The sequence below is a fragment of the Nothoprocta perdicaria genome, unplaced genomic scaffold (assembly GCF_003342845.1).
Source record: "Nothoprocta perdicaria isolate Ctin4 unplaced genomic scaffold, notPer1 scaffold_13, whole genome shotgun sequence".
Taxonomy (NCBI): domain Eukaryota; kingdom Metazoa; phylum Chordata; class Aves; order Tinamiformes; family Tinamidae; genus Nothoprocta; species Nothoprocta perdicaria.
The window spans coordinates 3,605,417-3,623,549 of NW_020454427.1; the positions used below are offsets into that span (position 1 = coordinate 3,605,417).

The 18,133-nt window shown below is 37.2% G+C and overlaps 1 protein-coding gene across 1 annotated transcript in view; it reads right to left on the minus strand.

Moving 5' to 3' along the window:
* LOC112942550 (rho GTPase-activating protein 7-like) overlaps positions 1-16,791 on the minus strand; it is a 57,892-nt gene extending 41,101 nt beyond the window's left edge. Inside the window, exons 1-2 of the mRNA XM_026033505.1 lie at positions 16,719-16,791; positions 574-1,703 (exon numbers count right to left, since the gene is read on the minus strand). Of these exons, the coding sequence (XP_025889290.1) occupies positions 574-1,617 (1,044 nt within the window). The 5' untranslated portion in view covers positions 1,618-1,703; positions 16,719-16,791. The remainder of the gene's footprint in view (positions 1-573; positions 1,704-16,718) is intronic.
* Between the last annotated feature and the right edge of the window lie 1,342 nt (positions 16,792-18,133).

Below are 18,133 nucleotides of genomic sequence, written 5' to 3' on the forward strand. Positions count from 1 at the left end.
TTGTACGGACAGTAAAACTCTTTGGGGGCTTTGAAATTATAAATCATCATTTCAAACATATCAGTACTTCATTTTGTAAGAACACCTGCTCATAGAGTTGAGCAAAAACCCAAAATGGCAATATCTTTCCATATTTTTTTCCCTTTTAAAACTTTGTCACATGTTTCCCCTTTTCCCTTCTTTGAACAAGGTTTCTGAACCTCTGGGACGAATCCCTTCCCTAACATGACTAATGATACCTGATAGCACCAGAAAAACACGCAAACAAACAAACAAATCTTCTCAAACCTATGGAAGATTCTTTTTCATATGGCCGTGAATGACACACAAAACAAATATTGGTGTCCAAAGACAACAATATCAAAAGTAAATACAAGTCACTTTCCATGGCTCAGCCATTTTCCTGACACTCAGTTTTACTTCTGCCTTTTTCCCAAAGCAATTGAAAGAAACATCTGATGAATTAATGAAACGAGGCTGAAAAATATATTTTACCTCCAATAAATTAGTCATTTTGTAACAAATATAGAGAAATAGGGATTAGGAAACCTTTGCAATTTATATGCCTCCTACCTTTCTTCTGCGCAGTTTCACTTGACTGTCTGAACATTCCTGTGCGGTCAAATGATTTCCTAGATGTAAACCCTGAACATCTTCTCCTGGACTGATACTTGAGAGGCATTTGTTCTCAGGGGCCACTTGAGGTTTTGTAAAACCACTTTCCTGCAGACCATTTTCCACTGTTAGGATGTGAGCACAAGGAGAAGGCTGCATAAGGCAGTCGCTGGATTCCCCTGTCGAGCATGGTTGTCTATCACTGTTGGTACATGATTCAGAAGATATATTACTCTGTACCACATCACACTCGGGTTTTCCAAGACCTTCCTTAAAAGCATCAGATTTCCTACGCTGTTGTGCAATTACAGCAGTATGAAGCAGCTGTTTCCCAGGCATAATAATTTCCTTCACATTTGGAGAATTTTCCTGCACATCTATTACTTCATTTAAGCCTTCATATTTACAAAGCTCCAGGCTTTGGTCAATGCTGCCACAAATATTTTCTTCTTCCATCTCTTCTTTAGGAACAGGGTCATAGCCAGGTTCCTCATTAATATCTCCAATTATTCCAGATGCATCAGGTTCCTTGTTAGCCTCCATTATTGGTACCAGATTTGTTAAGGAGCCAGCTCCTTTTAAATCCTCTTCTTCACCTTTTGTTTTCATTCCAACAGTAGTGATGTGGTAATTAACACTATCCAGGTGGAGTGCAGAATAGTCATCATCATCATCAGAAACATGGACGAGAGTTTCTGTGCTGGCCTCCAAAAAATGCTCCTCATCTTCATGGTTATCATTTTCATCCACCTCTTTGGAAACGTTTCCAAGCTGCTTGGCAGGRAGGCCAGTCAGCTCTCCGCTCTGACAGCAATCTGGAAATGAAGAGCATTTTTCTTTTCGGTCCACACTCAGAACCTCATCTTTTTCCATACTTGTCTGCAAGTTATCAGCTACGAGTCCGTGACGACATGCTGTATTATACTCCACAGACTCCAGGGCCAATCCCATCCACTGGGTCACATGCTCTTCCCAACTTTTCTTCCTGATTGCTAGAGACATGTCATACTAGTTCAGCAGGACCAGAGGAGATGGCATGGCTGCTCGGCGTCACGCCGCGGGGACAGGAGGTTTCATAACGTTAACATCTGCAAGAAATAATACGTAAATAATTAAATAAATAAAAGCAGGCTTATTGAATCAACTCCAGCTGAAAAAGAAGGGGAAGAAGCAGTTTAAACAAATGTGTAAAAGCGAGATATGAGTGTGGAACCAGAGGGACAGGAATTTAGAAGACTGTTTTGCTTAAAGCTTTAATACTTTTAATACAAAACTTGACAGCACTCATAATTCCCCATAACTTTTTTTTTTGATTATGCTCCAGTATCAAGTAAACAAAAATGTTATAAAAAGGCACATGGACAGTCAAGTAGCTCCAGAGCCAAATTTTGACAATGAGTCTTTCTTTACTATGTCTGTCATAAGATAACCATTTCCATGGATATAATTTGTAGAGCATTTTGACTATTTCCCCAAAAAACAGAGCAGAACTTGGAGAGTTCTGTTACAAACCACTTATTTTATGACTAACTTTGGCCCAGCCTTTTTGACAGTCAGTGCCTCTCATGTTTCACTTTGATCAGGACAAGCTATAGTGACAAATAATACATGAGACTCTAGGGGGAATCAGCTGTTGTGGGAGGTAAAAATATGACTATAGGCAAAATAATTTAAGCCTTGGGTGTATTACTTACCTCTGATATATTCTAAAACTTGAATAAAACCACAGTGAAAATGTTCAGGATCAAGCCCACGTCTACTAATGTGAAGAAGAGATAAACCCTTATATAGGATGGGGATCTCCAAAATGATCACCTGAAAGTCCATACAGTCACTCAGAACTGCAGAGCTCRCCTGGACTCCCTGGTGTCTGTTGTATCCCACCATCCCTACTGAATTCTATCAGGTATATACACATGTAAATACATTTCTCACTGACYCTTGTATCAGAGGGATAATATGTAACATATAGTAATCTTTTCACATTTCTTACATGAAAGAGCACAAAGAAAATACATTATATTGACTTGCACATTATCGTACAACATCAACAGATTCTTTGTGAAGAAGCAAAATAAAACTTCTGGCCCATAAAGCACTGGAAGTTCAAGAAGCAGGCCTGTCTACTTTTCACTCCCTACATAAGTACTGTCATCACTTACCATGGATCCACTCATTGATTTCAGCAATAAAGAAGATTAAGTAGTAAGTTTGTTCTGCGTCATTTCAGTCCACTAAGGCAAATTCTGATTGCCCATCAGGCCACAAAGCTGCCCTGACAAATCACACGCCTGAAGGTATAAAAGTATTCATCGTCAAAGAAACGCAGAATTATGTCTGGGCAAMTGAGCCTCTGTAAACTATGTCTTGACAAAATGACTTTTAGAATAGAGTTGTACACCCTCCTAGATCTTTAAACTTCCTTGAGGATGGTAAGCTTCATTTCACATTCATATTTTCCACCTCTGTGGAGAGACTCTGCTTAAAAAGAAAATATATTCGTAGGGAAAGAGAATTCCATGCACAAGTCATTAGAGTGTGGGAGGCTGAGGAAAACGGAAAATGACACACAGAGCCAGGCAAAAAGAAAACCCAAAAAACAAAAAACCCTGCTTTCAGAGGCAAAATTGGGTAGTAAGAAGCTGGTTCAACTTTAAAGTTCCCTTTTCTTTTCCAGTTAAATATGAGAGCAAGCTTGAATCTTAGAGAGCAAGCTTGAATCTTAAAATGTGGAGTCCAAGTTCTGTATTTGTAGTGCATTTATATTCTTATTCTGCTTTCATTTGATATTTATATTCTACTGTTTTCAAATGTCCATGGTCCAAAAATTATCATAGACTACAAACAAATAATAACACTTTCTCACTTTTGTTGCACCTTCCACCAAGTGACCCTAAAGCTCTTCAAAAGCACTGTGCTTCGTTTTCACCTTTGGCCACATCTCACATGGGTATAACTTATTTGTGCTCTCATTCTCTTTTCCCTACTAGAACAGCAACTCAATTAGTTTTCTTTTTTAAAGAAAAGTCCTTAAAAAATTTAAAAGATTTAAAAGATTTCATTTAAAAATGAATGCAGAAATGCTAAGTGGAAAGGCCAAAAATACAACCTCCAAATGACATTTATGCATCTGTTCATCTAAAATCTAGGCTGATTCACGATCTGCAATCTGCAGGCATGGTAAGAGTTAACGGGTGTGTGTTAATCTTGCTGCTGTTAAATGGAGTTACATGTGTGCAGAGAGGGGAGAACAGATCCCTTACTGTTTTTCATTTTTGGATGTGGAGAGTTATATTTCATGGGGGATGAAAAACAAATAAATTTTACTTTAGGAACCCTTCTGTTTTACTTGTGCTATCACTAGCTTTGGCTGCCTCATGGACTGCAGAAAAAAAATGATTAAACAGAAGAATATCAAATACTTTGCTTGAAATGCAAGACAAATAAATATGTGACAAGGGCACTTTCATTGTTCTCTAAAATATGAGCTTACATTAGCAGTGAGTATGAAAAGTTTACCCTGCAGATGTCTGCTAGCCAGACAGCTCCAGCTCCCAATCAAAGAAATCCTCTCATTCCCTTGGCTCTCAGAGGAGCCCGCTCTGGTRGAAGCTCCCTTTTCTCCCACTTCTCCAGCTCCCTCCACCAAGTCCACACTCTCTASTATATTTCAGCTTAGAAATTCTGTTCCACTTTATACGGCTGTAGTCCAAACTTTCCTACTTTGACATGAAGAACACCCTTCCTTTACCTCTGGATGAGGTTCATAACCTTCTTCCTCTCCTTACCAGCCACTTTGCAGAAGAAAGGCTTGCTGCTTTCTGCTAGTATTGCCTACTTTCTTTTCCCTTCACTAGCAGCATCTTTTGTCCTCTGAGAAATGCCTCTCTTGAGTCCATTTGTTTTCTTCACCAAGGAAATAAACCATTCCCTTTCTCTCTTTCTCAACATGCCATAACTAGAAACATTTCTATAAGATTTTTCCAAATTTTTAAAGCAGGAGGATGAACTCTTAAGGAATCTGCTTTACATAATTTCTTTAGCCAGAATTAATTTTGAACTTATCTGCAGTCACTGAGTGACTTTGTGGCCCTCCGGATCTGGAGAGTGAATATAGATTTTCTTGTTCTAACAAGAGTCAGTGTTTGTCAGTGTTCAAAAAGATCTGAAAGATAAAAAGGAACATCAGTGGGGATTGGAAAGATTGGAAAAAGATTGGGCTGTTTTGTCTATTTTGACTTTTTTTTTAGGAATTAAATGTATGCTTCTATTAAAGGGTTTTGCAAGAACTTAAAATACAACAGAACTATTTTTGCCGTTTAATGCCTGTCACTAAAATGTTTATTTTTTAAATCTAAAATTACAAAGCATTTCTCTTTTTGAATAAAAAGTGCAAGTTTTCTGATAAAAGTATTTATGAAACTTGATGTCTTTCTCTGTGTTGAAGTGCTCTGTTGGACAAAGCATCTGTCAGGGCAATGCAGCCCATTCAGCTTCTGCCATAATTCAGATACATATTTGCTTTACTCATCAGGAGCACTAAATCTGCTACTGCTAACTTTCTGAAAAATAAAGTTCAAAACAAAATAAAAATGATAAAAGGCTTTTGCATGAAAAACGTCTTCATCTTGCATGCCATTTGAGGAAGATTTATCGTAATGACTCAGTAGGCATATCTGGACCAAAGAAATTGGAAAAGAACATTTTCACCTTCCAACAGAATCCCCAGCAAGCACTGTTTTGATGTTCTGTGGTGTTCACAAAGCAAGGTGTTATTTTAGATGCATTTTGGAGTTGTAATAATTTAATGTGCAAAATGAAAACAGCTTTTATGCTTTTTTCTTTYGTAAGTTTTATAAAAGTCTCACAGAGCAGGTATTTATTCTGCAACAGATAAAGCATAGAGTGAAAACTTTTACAAGATGAATTCATCTCTTCTATAATGGAGGCTATCCTATAATTGCGTTGTCTAACATTTTCCTTATAAAGCATTCCTGTGATTTTTTTCCAAACAGCTCAAACTTCAACTTGTTTCTAGCAACCTTTGAAATTCAGAAGTATCCTCRCTTTATCTCATAAAATTTCATGCAGGTTTGGCTGAGCTACACATTTTAGGAAATATCTTTTCCCTCCCCTCACTTCCCTCCTCAAAGCAACGTGGCTGCATGAGTGCCTGTAAGAGAGGGCCAGAAAGCACGAGCTGCTGTGGTGAGACCTCAAAGGAGCTGGATCTGCTGGAGGAAAACTGGAAATGGGAAGGAAAGAAGCTTATTCTAAATCTTTAAATCTTTGATCGGCCAGACCTGCTCTTTTAAAAGCAGTAAGAAACCCTTTCCGTTGGGAGATGCCAAAGCCTGGCCCTTGGCCTGCTGCCTCCTCACTGCCTCCTGGGTTTTCCACCCACAGCCACGTTACATTAAAATAAGAGATTTTGGAATGGAGAATGTCACAAAAAACATGAGAGAGTTCACTAAGCATAAGTGATAGAAAGTTTTTTGATATCAAATGCTGAAGGAGGAATGCGGTTTTGGGGAAAGCTTTAGTTGGGAGGCAAATTTCTTCCGCAAAAAACCAAGGCCAAACGTTAGTTTATACATGCAGATAGAGATGAAAGACCATTTCATTGAATTTTTTACATAGCAGGCATACGTAAGCAACAGAGATCAAGCAGAAACACTTATTTTGTTATCATTATTTTATCTTTGTTGGTCTGTGACCCTAGTCAGCAAACTTTGTTTAAGGAAGTCTGAGCGAACAGGGTCTGTTTCCTATAAACTCATCTCACATCCTCCTGGTCTGGCTTCCATTCAGCGCTTTCACTAGCTTCATACCAAGCTTGGACACAGAATGTTGTTTACAAATAATGGGAGATAAAACATAAGCCTCCAGATCGTTGCTCAGCTAGTTATTCTAAAATACCTCCCTCTGTACAACACACAATCCTTCCTTATTTCCTGCCTTTATATTTCCCTAYGCATTTCCCTAAAGTGGCCACTTATCTTCTCTGCAGTTGTTATTAAATAGCCTTTCATGTACACAGTACATGTATATAGACCATCCAARACCCTGAAGTACTGGAAAAGAAATAGAAGGATTTTTTGTTGTAGGGTATTCATCTAGTGAACAATTAGATTCATTTTACCTAACTTTTTTTTTTTTTATATATAAAAAAGATAATAATGTAGGAACAGATACAAAGAAYTGTCTGAATTAATAACTATTTGAAAATATTTACATTTCTATTCTATAAAGATCAGAAAAGGCATGTCCTTTTAAAACAAGTGTGTCTTCAGAATGAAAATACAAAATATGAAAACTTTCACATCAGTTTTAATAGTAAGGTTTGCATGTGCGTGTGTGTGTGTGGGGGGTGTATATATGATATAAACATGACCAGACACGTACCTGCCACTGACTTTTGCACACAGATAGCTCAGCAGTGTCTTTTCCCAAGGGAAATGCCATTTCCCTTAAAGAGGACTCCTACTGTTTAGTTTCACCCAAGAATTAGTGGAGAGAAAGAAAAAGCTCAGGATTTGTGCAGCACTAAAAAGTGCCAAGTAATTAATACTCCACCTGAAAGCCACTGCCCAGGTCCCACTGGCTCCACCAGCAGAAGAGCTGGGGCCCCTATGAAAGTATACATAGCATACTTCCACAGACTTTTTACATACTTTTAGTTTTTTACACTTTTATATAAATACTACTCACATTCACATTTTTAAAAAAAAAAAAAAAAAAAAAAAAAAAAACCTGAAGAAGTCCAGTTTATGCTAAAACTAACCAGACTACCGTAGCTGACTCAGGTATGCTGTAAATATACTACACTTTTAAAAATAATTTTAAGGGATCCGGATAAATTGATACATTTAGAATATATTTTGTCTCAGAAGAAAATAAAAGGTGCTGGCACCTGTGAGGTAATACAAACTCTCCCAATGATTTGTATCAAACAAATTTATCCAAATGGAATGGATATCAATATTTATTAGAGAGATAAAAGCTGAGTGCAACGTATTACCATTTATATCACAACTTACCCTATAACATTTAGCTTAAAGCAAAGACTCTTTCTATGCAATTCCCCAAATCCTGGCCAGTGATAGATCAAACAGGAAAGAGACTAAAAAAGATAATATCCTCTTAATACTAAGTCTGACTTGGATTGAAACACCAGTTAGAAGATATTTCAGAACAAGAAAACAAAGTGAAGAGAAACAAACCATTAGAGTTAAATAACACTCAAATGAGAAATTAGCGAACTCTATAAGACACCCTAAGGTAGCCTCTAGGTGGGACCAATGRAAGGGACAATTATAGCACCTGCAATGCAAAAAAGTAAAGTCACAAAGAGGGAGATTACTGTTTAAATTCACAATGGCAGTTACTGGAACCAGAGCTTTTTAGCTTACTCAGAAAGGGGAAAGAAGTGAAATGACAACACTGCTAATGATACATTACCATTTATTTGGAAATTGGCTGAAGAGGCGTAAAGGAACCTAATTGTAGTGAATAACTAGCAGATAAAAATACTGATGAAAACACATGCTGATAAACATAATGAAATGCAGATAGGAAAAAATAAGCTAACTATAAACGCATAATAAAGCTCTATAAATTATCTGCTACAAATCAGAAAAACATATCTTAGAATCGTGTGGCCAGTTATCTGTAACTGAATCTTAACCTGACAGAAAGTATGTAGCAATGTAGGACAAACAGAGAGGGAGCCAAACAGTGGTATAATTATGTTTTCTAAGCCACTGTTCTGCCATGAGCTGAAAACTGTATGCAGTTACATTCATCTCACCTCAGAAAGAGTAGTAGAGTATGGGAAGGAGTAGCAAAAATCAACAAAGATGGTATAAAAATGGTATAAAGTATGGTGTAACTTCTATCTGAGCCCCAATGAAACAGATAAAGACTTCCTGCCTGGGAAAGAGAAGATTTGAAGGTATTAATGCACACTATCATAGAGAAGGAGACTAGGGATCATCTATTCACTATGTCTCATACTAAAGAAATGTATAAAAATATCAAGTTTTATATTTATATCTAATAAAAATATTAAAACAGAAAAATATTCATTAAAACATTCTACTCTCTATTCTTTATGTATGAGAAATAAGTATTTTGCTTGTGCCTGTAAAGAAATAGAAGTTGCAATGAATAGCAAAAACTTCGTGACTCCTAACAKAAGAAAAATCACAGCTTTTCAAACCAGGTACCTAAGTCACTCTTACTGCTTGGTAAGGATTTTCTTTTCCTTGGGCGGACTGGTTTCATTATCCCTTTARGAAATTATTCTGCATTCTCCTTCAGAGATTCTCATGTATGTCAGATTCCATTATATGCTAATGTCAGGGAAAATGTATAACCCTGTTAAGGTTGTTTCAAGCTTTTCTTTAAAAGACATTTAAAATATGACAAGAATTGCAAGAGTGTCCAGCAGTATTGAAAGATCTCAGTAAATTAGATATCCCAGCTATAACGGGATGTTGGCACATTGTTCATTTAGCTACATCCAAAATCGTGATTATTTTGGGCAAATGTTGATGGTTTCTAAGATATGAACGTGAACTTTTGTCAATATGCCTTAGTTGGTTGTTAGGAAACATAAAACAATGCTGACTTACTTCCTTTCCTACTCCTCAAAATGAAACATATTACCCATTCTCATCATCATACAAAGGAGGCTTTTATTTATAGTCAGCATGTGATTACAGTGGGTTTTAGCTTTATTTGATTTGTATTTGGTTCACGTCCAGGACGGAGGCTCTGATCAGTGGAGCCTCAGAAAGTAAGACGGACATGGAAATAAAGGGATCCAAAGTGATCCACACATATCTGAATCCAGACTTACTTCAGATTTATATTACTTACACTCCATTTAATTATTAAATAAAAAATCAMTTTAGAATATGCAATTGAAAATATCCAACTTAGCTTTATATTTTTGTACAATTTGGTTTTGATGAATAGTCAATAGAAGACAAAAATAATATTTTTAAGTATCTATAGAATAGTTGTGTCRTTAACTTGTTAATGGTATTTTAATGAATTAATGATCAGCATTAAATTTTGTTAGATATTATAACTGAGTTTCCTCTATCACCTTTACCAGAATATCATTTCAGAATGAAAATGGACATCCAATTTCTTTAGGATATTAAGAAATTTAAAACTAAAAGCATTGAAATTTCTAGCATACATTTTTTTTTTTCTCCAGAAGAAGATAATCTACTTAAGGATATCCTTCCAAACTGATCTGTAAGTCTGCTGTTCTTCAAAGTCTAATAGTTTGAAAGACATTATTCCACTTTGATTTCAACACATCTAGCATACTTCATTTGACTCTTCTATGTAAATAGATTTTTCTTTTCCTAACGCAAATTTCCCTTTCTACAAAAYTGAGGTATTCTGTAAGAAAATTTCAGCTTTGTGTTCTCAGCTCCACTTCCCTCTCCCTTCAGCCCTCTCTGAAAGAACAGCTTTGGCAGATTTCCTGCACTCACTTCACTCTTCACTGAAAGATTCTTAACTAGAAGAACTGAAATAAAACCCAACCATCGYATAAGACGAGGCAAAACAGAAAACTGTGACTATTATATTTGGTGTCGCTTTAGGATAATTTTTTCCCTCAACTTCAAATTTTTCACGACGGCAGAAATTCCATTTTCTAACCAGCTATAGTAAAAAACTAATTTCCTAGCTACAGGAGGTCCTTCTGAAAACAATATATATTAACCAGACTGTATTCTTAATCCTGTTAGATTTAAGTTTTGAATGCAATGTTTCTATTTAAAGAAATATCGCTGGGGCTCATTATAGTCATGAACTATGAAATCTAAGTCCAATGGACAATGACTTTTGGCAGCTGGGCCCATTACTAAAATATTGGAAAGCACTGTTTTTTGCTTGTGTAATGGGATTAAAAATGAACTTTAAAGTAATTTTGACACTATTATGCTTAATTATTCATACATGAAGAGTTGAAAATGATTTTACCCTCTCTAAAGTCAAATATGTTATCATCAAGATTATAGACACGATGATGGAAGTAGTTGTGCTTTTGGGTAGGAGTAGGCCAATTCTTCCTTAGAACTGCATTTTAATACAACTGAAAGAAAAAAGTGGTGAGAACAAACTGGGCAAGTATTTCTGGAATGCAGCTAAAAACACCAAAAGCAAAAATGATTCAAAATGACTGCTGTACTAGATGATTTTCAGAAACTAGAGAGAGAAATTACTTGCAGAACTRCTTCTACCAGAGAATATACAACTCTTTCAGCAAAGATTTCTCATTTTAGCACATTTTTATTGATAGCTATTGATAGCTCTGGTGTAAGACAGCATTACTTCAAGATCAATAATTCTGGAAAATGTAAAGGGTTGTCTGCTGTTTAACATCTGACAACAAMTAACCAGTGACTGCTGTCTGGCCACATGATTTTAAGTGGATCCACTGTGCAAAGATGCTAGTGCTGCTTTCAGTTAGTGGTGCCTCTCAGGATTTGGCTCCAAGTGGAGGGTTCAACGCTGCAGACAAAATCAACAAATCCAAAGTCTGTCTTCTGTGTCCCTTACACACTCAGGGGGAGTGTGTAATTCAAGAGGAGAGGAAAACAGTTTCATATTTTGTGACAGTCTGGGTAAATGTACTAATAATGTTGTTAGGCATTCTTTGCTAAGCTACAGCGATACAGCTATAACCATACAGCTATGACAAGATCTTCAACCAGACAATTTTTTTTCTGGTTATACCTCCTTTTTCCATATTCTCTTAGAACCCTAAGCGGAACAATACTTTGCAACAGCCCTGAATACAATTATAATTTTTTCTTCACTTCCCAGTCTAATGAGGTTATTTTCTTCTCAAATCTCACCACTAGCCCCCAGTGAGATTTAGGCCTTAAGTCAAAATCCACAAGTACATTCATGTTCAAATTGGAACATTTATTTACTCTAACATTAAAAAGCATTTGTCACTGGTAAGGGTGTAGTATCATAAGTCCATACAGAACTGGTAAGACACTATCCACCCTGGAATGCATTGAGCTGATATAGAGAAAACTATAGRGTGGAAGAACCACCAAAGAATCAACCAGCTTGTTTTAGGTACAAGATATAACAAAACAACAAAATGAGAAAGATGAGAGAAAGGAGAACCTAGAGAGAAGTAATGCCTGAAAATAATATACTGTATGAGATAAAATGACTTTTAATGTAAATACATATTGCCTAAGGCAGATTTCCRTATTTGTATTCAGTGACGAATATATATTATGGCAAACAAAAACATACCATGCGCTCAAGAGAAACAAGGAATTGTGGTATTAAGGCATTTGAAGTTCTCTACCAAAAGACTGTATTTAAAATGAGTAGTTTCTAAAAGTACTGACATCAACAGATATCAACAATGAATGATGAGGAAAAAAAAAATAAAAGCCCCCAAAGTACAATCAACAACTCCAAAAACACTTTCAAATTCATTACTGGTAATCTGTTTCCAAAATATCACAATTACAATTCTTYGTAAGATTTTCACATGAAAAATCTATATACATTTGGTTTGGAGTATAATTTTCCGATGAACAGCTTTTGTACAGTGAGAAATTTACACTTGAAAATTCATCAGAATTTCTTATGTATAAATAGTATTTTCTGCTGCAGTTGGAGCTGATGATTATTTGTGCACACTGCTCTGCTTGAGCAAAACTGGGTTCATTTCTTACTACTGTACCTGTAACCCTGTTTGTAAATCTTGATCTTAGAGTGAAATTATTCAGAATCTCCCAATGACAGTGTTTCTGTTTTCTGGTTTACAGAAAAGGAAGAATACTGCTAATCTCTAGTAAATTACTTAATCCAGCTCTACAACAACAAATGTGTGTGTGTGTGTGTGTGTGTTATAAAACTCATGCATGCATATCTACATACACTTATGTGTATATATATATATATATATATATATATATATATGGCCAAGCTTCAAGTTGTCACTCAATATTCACATCCATCTCCATCCTTGGAGATACTCAAAACTCAACTGGACACGGCCATGAGCAACCTGCTGTGCTCAGCCCCTCTTTGAGCAGGAGTATGAACTGGATGGTGACTAAAGACTCTGTCCACCAAAGCAACTGAATCTATGATTCTAGGATTCTATTGTTTAAATAAATCAACATGTAGCTTTTCCTGGAATGTCCTGCAAAGCCATTTCAAATGCTCACACCCTTGTGTTGCTCCATTTTTTGTTTTCCCCTCTTGTCTTTTGTAAAGGGAACAGAACACCAACATAAAAGCCCTCTTCTAATTTTTCTCCAGACAAACAAACAACAGAAAATGGAACCAGATGAGCACAAGAGGAGAATGTTCTAGAATCTATCTCTTTTCTGAGAAAAGAGAAAACTGCKCATAAATCCCTTCCTACTGCTGCCCCTGCCTTTCTCAGAGAAGCTTTAGATCAAGAAGGATACTATTAAGTCTCAATTAGAACAAAAGAAAAAACTGTCTTACAAAAAATAAAAATGAAACAATTCTTGAGGCTTATAAAAGGCTGAAATGATCACCTCTATTGTTCTACCACCTGAAGAACAGTTCAAAAATATTTTTTTAGTTGAGGAGTTTAAAAAAAAAAAAAAGGAGAAACTTGTCTATTCAAAAACTGCCCACCCAACCAGTTATCTCTGATCCTTATTTTCCCTAGGAGGAAACAAACTTTGCTTTGTGTCACAAAGACCTTCATGAGCTAGGCCCAAACCTTTCAACTTCATTCAAGYGCTCCGATTACGGAATCTAACATGGAGTTCACTAGATACATAGTTCAAAAGAAGAGTTTACAGGGACAAAATTTTATGGTGAGAGAGATATTTGCATTATTTTCAYCACATGAATATAATCACTTGAATTAATTTTTCTGCCAGCTGCAGACACTCATTCATGTGATTAGTTGCTCATATGAGTCATATGATAATAACTTGTTTGGCTATGGGTGCATCTCAAATTAAGTATAGAAATACTTTAGAAGAAACAAAGCAAGGTCAAAAACTATACAATCTGTTTTAGATTGTATGCCTTCATGTTCAGTATTATTATATACCTATAAAATAATTTACATTTTTTTAGCTAATAAACTTTCCATGAAAAACTTTTCTTGAATAATACATCTACCAAATCACAAATGCATAACATAGAAATTAGATTTAAGTAGAATGAGAAATTTAATAGAAATTAATCTTCCGCACTTTTAAATAAACCTTCTAAATGAAAACGAAGGCAGCTTTATCTACATTACTTTCCATTACTAGTTGAAAGAAGCTTTATGTTAAAATAGGAAAATATTTTGTGGGATTTATTCTGTTGTCTACTCTGTAGCAGATGTGTGGTGCTCTTTCCTTCATTTGCATCGAGGTCACGTGAGGACATATATCCTTTAAAACCCAGAAGACAGCACTGCAAAAGAAGGTGCCCCTTGCTACGGAACAATTATTTTTATCATTTGATATTTTTTTCTTCTCTTTAACCAGACTAATGGCTAATACTAAGTATAAGCGCATGTACTTGCAGGGGCAAGGAGGGGAACGCAGCGCAGTGAAAGGCACTAAAGCTAAACCCCTTGAGACGTCAAAGTTCCAACACGAATTTCATGGGAGTGACGCAGAGACTGAGGCGTTCAGATTCCTCTCTGACCTYCTCCTTCCTGTCTTAGCCCTTCAGGTCCAGGGCACAGAACCGGACAGGGTTGTGCAGAATCGAGCCAATGATTGCTCCTTTATGCTCACCCTACGAGATAAGCAGATGACACGTTGCCCACCAGCTGGTCTCTGTCCCTGGCCCCTGAAGGACCCCTCTGGTCTCTTCACCAGCCAGAGCTGCTGATGACCATGAGCAGCTTTTGCTGCCCAAATGGGCTGGGCGGTACAGCCTGCTGTAATGCAGAGGAGAGATTTCACCCTAGTCTGCAGGACTTACTGGTCCTTCATTTCCTTTCACACCACCAAAGCTATTTCACTACTCGCCAATCATTTTGCAACAATATGCAGCAAGAACACTGCTAAAAACTTGTGGAAAATCTCTCCAACATATTTGAAGTGATGACTCATGTTTCATTACCAAACTGGCCAATAACTATACAGAGTCTTAATGATGCACAGAAACAAGAAAGAAGGTCTCACATTACTTATATGTAATAACTGTCACTTTAGATTTTCTGGAAGACAAGGAAACGCTATATAAATTGCCATGAAAATCATCTCCAGTGTCCATAGTGATTAAATAATTAAATTACCGACTTTCTGTAAAATAGCAGCAGCTCCATTCATGTATGTAAAATAAAATTCCCTTCCAAACATCTTAACAGCAGATTCTTGTTATTTTCATTAACTTGAAATTCATACAATTTGAATAAAAACTACAGTCATCTGATATTTACTGAATCTTGCTTTTCCTCTTCTAAATAAAAGCACAGCACACTACACGAAGGGTGTATCTAATTACAGATTACTAAAAATAATCTACTTTAGCTAACATTAAGAAGYATAGCTTAGAATTTCATATTTAGAGCATATATATTCAAGATTGTATCATCAGCTAAAGCACAAACATCATCTAGATCCTGAGAAAAATGTTGAGAAAAAGCTAGAGCCTGAGCCCAGCAGAGGTAGCACTGATGTATCTAGTTAAAGCTCTCCCTCTCATCCTTACTGCTGGAGGGGAGGAAAGGTAGCGGGGAGAAAAAAAACATAGCCCTAAATGCCCTCCCTGTTGGCAGCCGAGGTGAATAAAAAAAGAGATCATTCACACTTCTAGCTTTCCTATTTAATATCCATTAAAAAGCGACGCAAGCAAGAACATGCAGCTCTATTCCTATAGGAACGCAAATACAGTTCAGCATATGAAGCATATTTTTTTTAAAAAATGAAATAAACTGCACAAGACAACTTAGCTATAGACTGTTTGAAAAACACAATCAGCAGGCAGTCTACAAGTAAAAGCACAGCTATTATTATTGTTACCTCCAGTTTCAGTGCTGAAATCCCGAATGCAGAAAGCTCCAGTGCTGGATGCTGCTTGTTTCTTTGCTGTTTTTCCTTTTTTTGTTTTTTCTTTTCTCTTTTTGAGAAGGGGTGGGGTGTGTGGGGGGGATGCTCTGGGGTATTTTTAAGCAAGAAAGATTCCAAGCCAGCCTTACCTAGATGAAGCGAACACGGAGCCCAACACGCCCTTTYTAAAGTCTTTGGTCCAAAACCCAAAACGAAGGAGCAAACAAACAAAAGATGCGTGTCCCATTTAGCTCCCGCTAGCATAAAAGTTCAGATTTCGTTACTGAGATCATTGCTCTATTCTGAGCGGTTTTGCTCCACGTGTGATTCTAACAAAAACACCCTCTGCAGCTGGCGGGAGKCTTAACTAAGCACGACTCCGTCAAGCTTCTCCCAGGGACTTCTGTCTCCTCAGTTCAGACTGATGTTTTGCGAAAGGGGCCTCAACGAGCAGGCCCAGATTGCCTGAAAAGTATTTCCTGCCTTTGAGAGCGAGGCAGAGCGAGCGGGCGCCTGTGTGTGCGAGCGCGCGGGTACGTGCACGGGAGAGGAGCGAAAGGGAGAGAGCCCCGAGCCGGGGGAAACACCGAGGAAGACAGCAAGGCAGGATTTCAGCACGCTCAGTTCAGTACCCTGCCTAAGTAGTCTGTGTTCAAGGTATTATTTGCTCTATACTTACATAATGTAAGTGTTTTCAAATGCCTCCCTGCTGTTTACTTTTTTTTTTTTTAATACATCTCTAATGTTCATGCAAAGGTAAAAGCTATCCACAAAAAACAGGAGAACATCTCTAAAACCTCGTATCTTTCTTACTATTCACTAGCAAGCAACAGGCACTGAACAACTTGGCTTAAAAACAATTAAGACATCCCATTTACAAAAGGTCTAATGCTGTTCTGAGCAGGAAATACATACAGTTAGCTGGATACCGCATGCACACGCACGCTAAAACTCTATTCCTACTTCTTATCCTTCTCAGGAGAATCAGTTAGATCCTAGAAAATGAATGCTACAGTTTAAATGCAGGCATATTACAGGCTATGGTATATGCTGCTTTACCTCTTTCGAGAATCCTCCAGAGTCACACAAATCCAGCTCCGCAAAAGCACAAGGACAGACTCCATCTTGATCATATTAATATTTTGCTGACATAAAACACTTGTAACTACTTCGTTCCAGTTTGACAGGGTGCCTGAATCATGTCTCCAGAGTAAACCACAGCATCTACATCCTTCGCTCTATACAGATTTCAGGAATATCATCTGTTTATCTTTTCTGCTTTCTTCTGCCTCCTCTGAATGACTTCCTCTTAGCTGTTGCAGCCTGAGAACTTGGATTACCATTTGGTTTTGATTAAAACCAGACGGACAGCTCTGTAGAAGTTTGAGAATAAACTAATGGAAATTACTAGCATGGCTTTAATTAGCGTATCAATTAATAAGAAATGTTAGCTATTCCTATAACAAATGCTACTGAGAAACACAAAAAAAAAAGTTACATCCTTAGATACCAGTCTCATAAGCAAGGAATTAATTTACTCACAYTTTATTTCATTCAGGTAAAGCGAATCACAGCAAGAATGACCATACATGATTCCCAAACTGCAGGATGAAACCAAGTCTTTTGTTTTTTTCTTTTATTAGAGGGAAAACTGTTGTCACTAACTTTCATCATCCTCTCAGGTGGGTCACTCAGACATCATTTACCTCCTGGCGATGCCTTCAGCTATTTCAAACTCTTTTTATTACTTTTTTTTTCAGTAAGTGATTCTAGCACTACCAATCAGGTGGCTGATTGATCTCTGGCCTTTGCCAGGTCGCCCGTGGGAGCTCAGAGGTGGCTTTAGGACGCAGGACGCACTGCGTGCACTACCCACAACACTGCCCAAATAGTTTGCGAATGGACAGTCTCCATTCAGAACTTCCTTTGTGGTCTCTAACGAGCGGCGCAAGGTATTTATTCTACAAGGAGATAGGAAACCTTTGCAATTGCTGATTTCTACCGGCCTCTAACAGCTGCCTTTTTACCGTTTATGTAACGCATTCATTAGCTGAAGTAAGTCTTCTTGAGGGCGTTTCTTCAGTCAAAGAAAAGCCAGCTCTGTAAGGTGCGCTTAGGTTCCCACTAATATGGTTATAGCTGGAGCTAATTTGCTAAGTTTTAGTTAATCAGCATGTAAAATTTTATACTAAAACCTGCTGAATTTTCTGAATGTCATCTCCATTGCTGCATCCTTTATATATTCGTTATTCTGTCCCAAGATTACAGCATTAGCTTTAGAACTTATATGCAAGTTACGCATGTCCAAATGGAAGTGGATTTGAAATCTGTCCCAATAGCTGTTCCCTAAATAAACAGTGACAGCATATTGCCTTAACTGGAAGGACTTACCAGTCCAAGCTCTGAATTGCCAAATGGTGGTTAATTCTGACCAGTCAGAACTGCAACTAAAGGTAAATAACTTTTCAGAATGA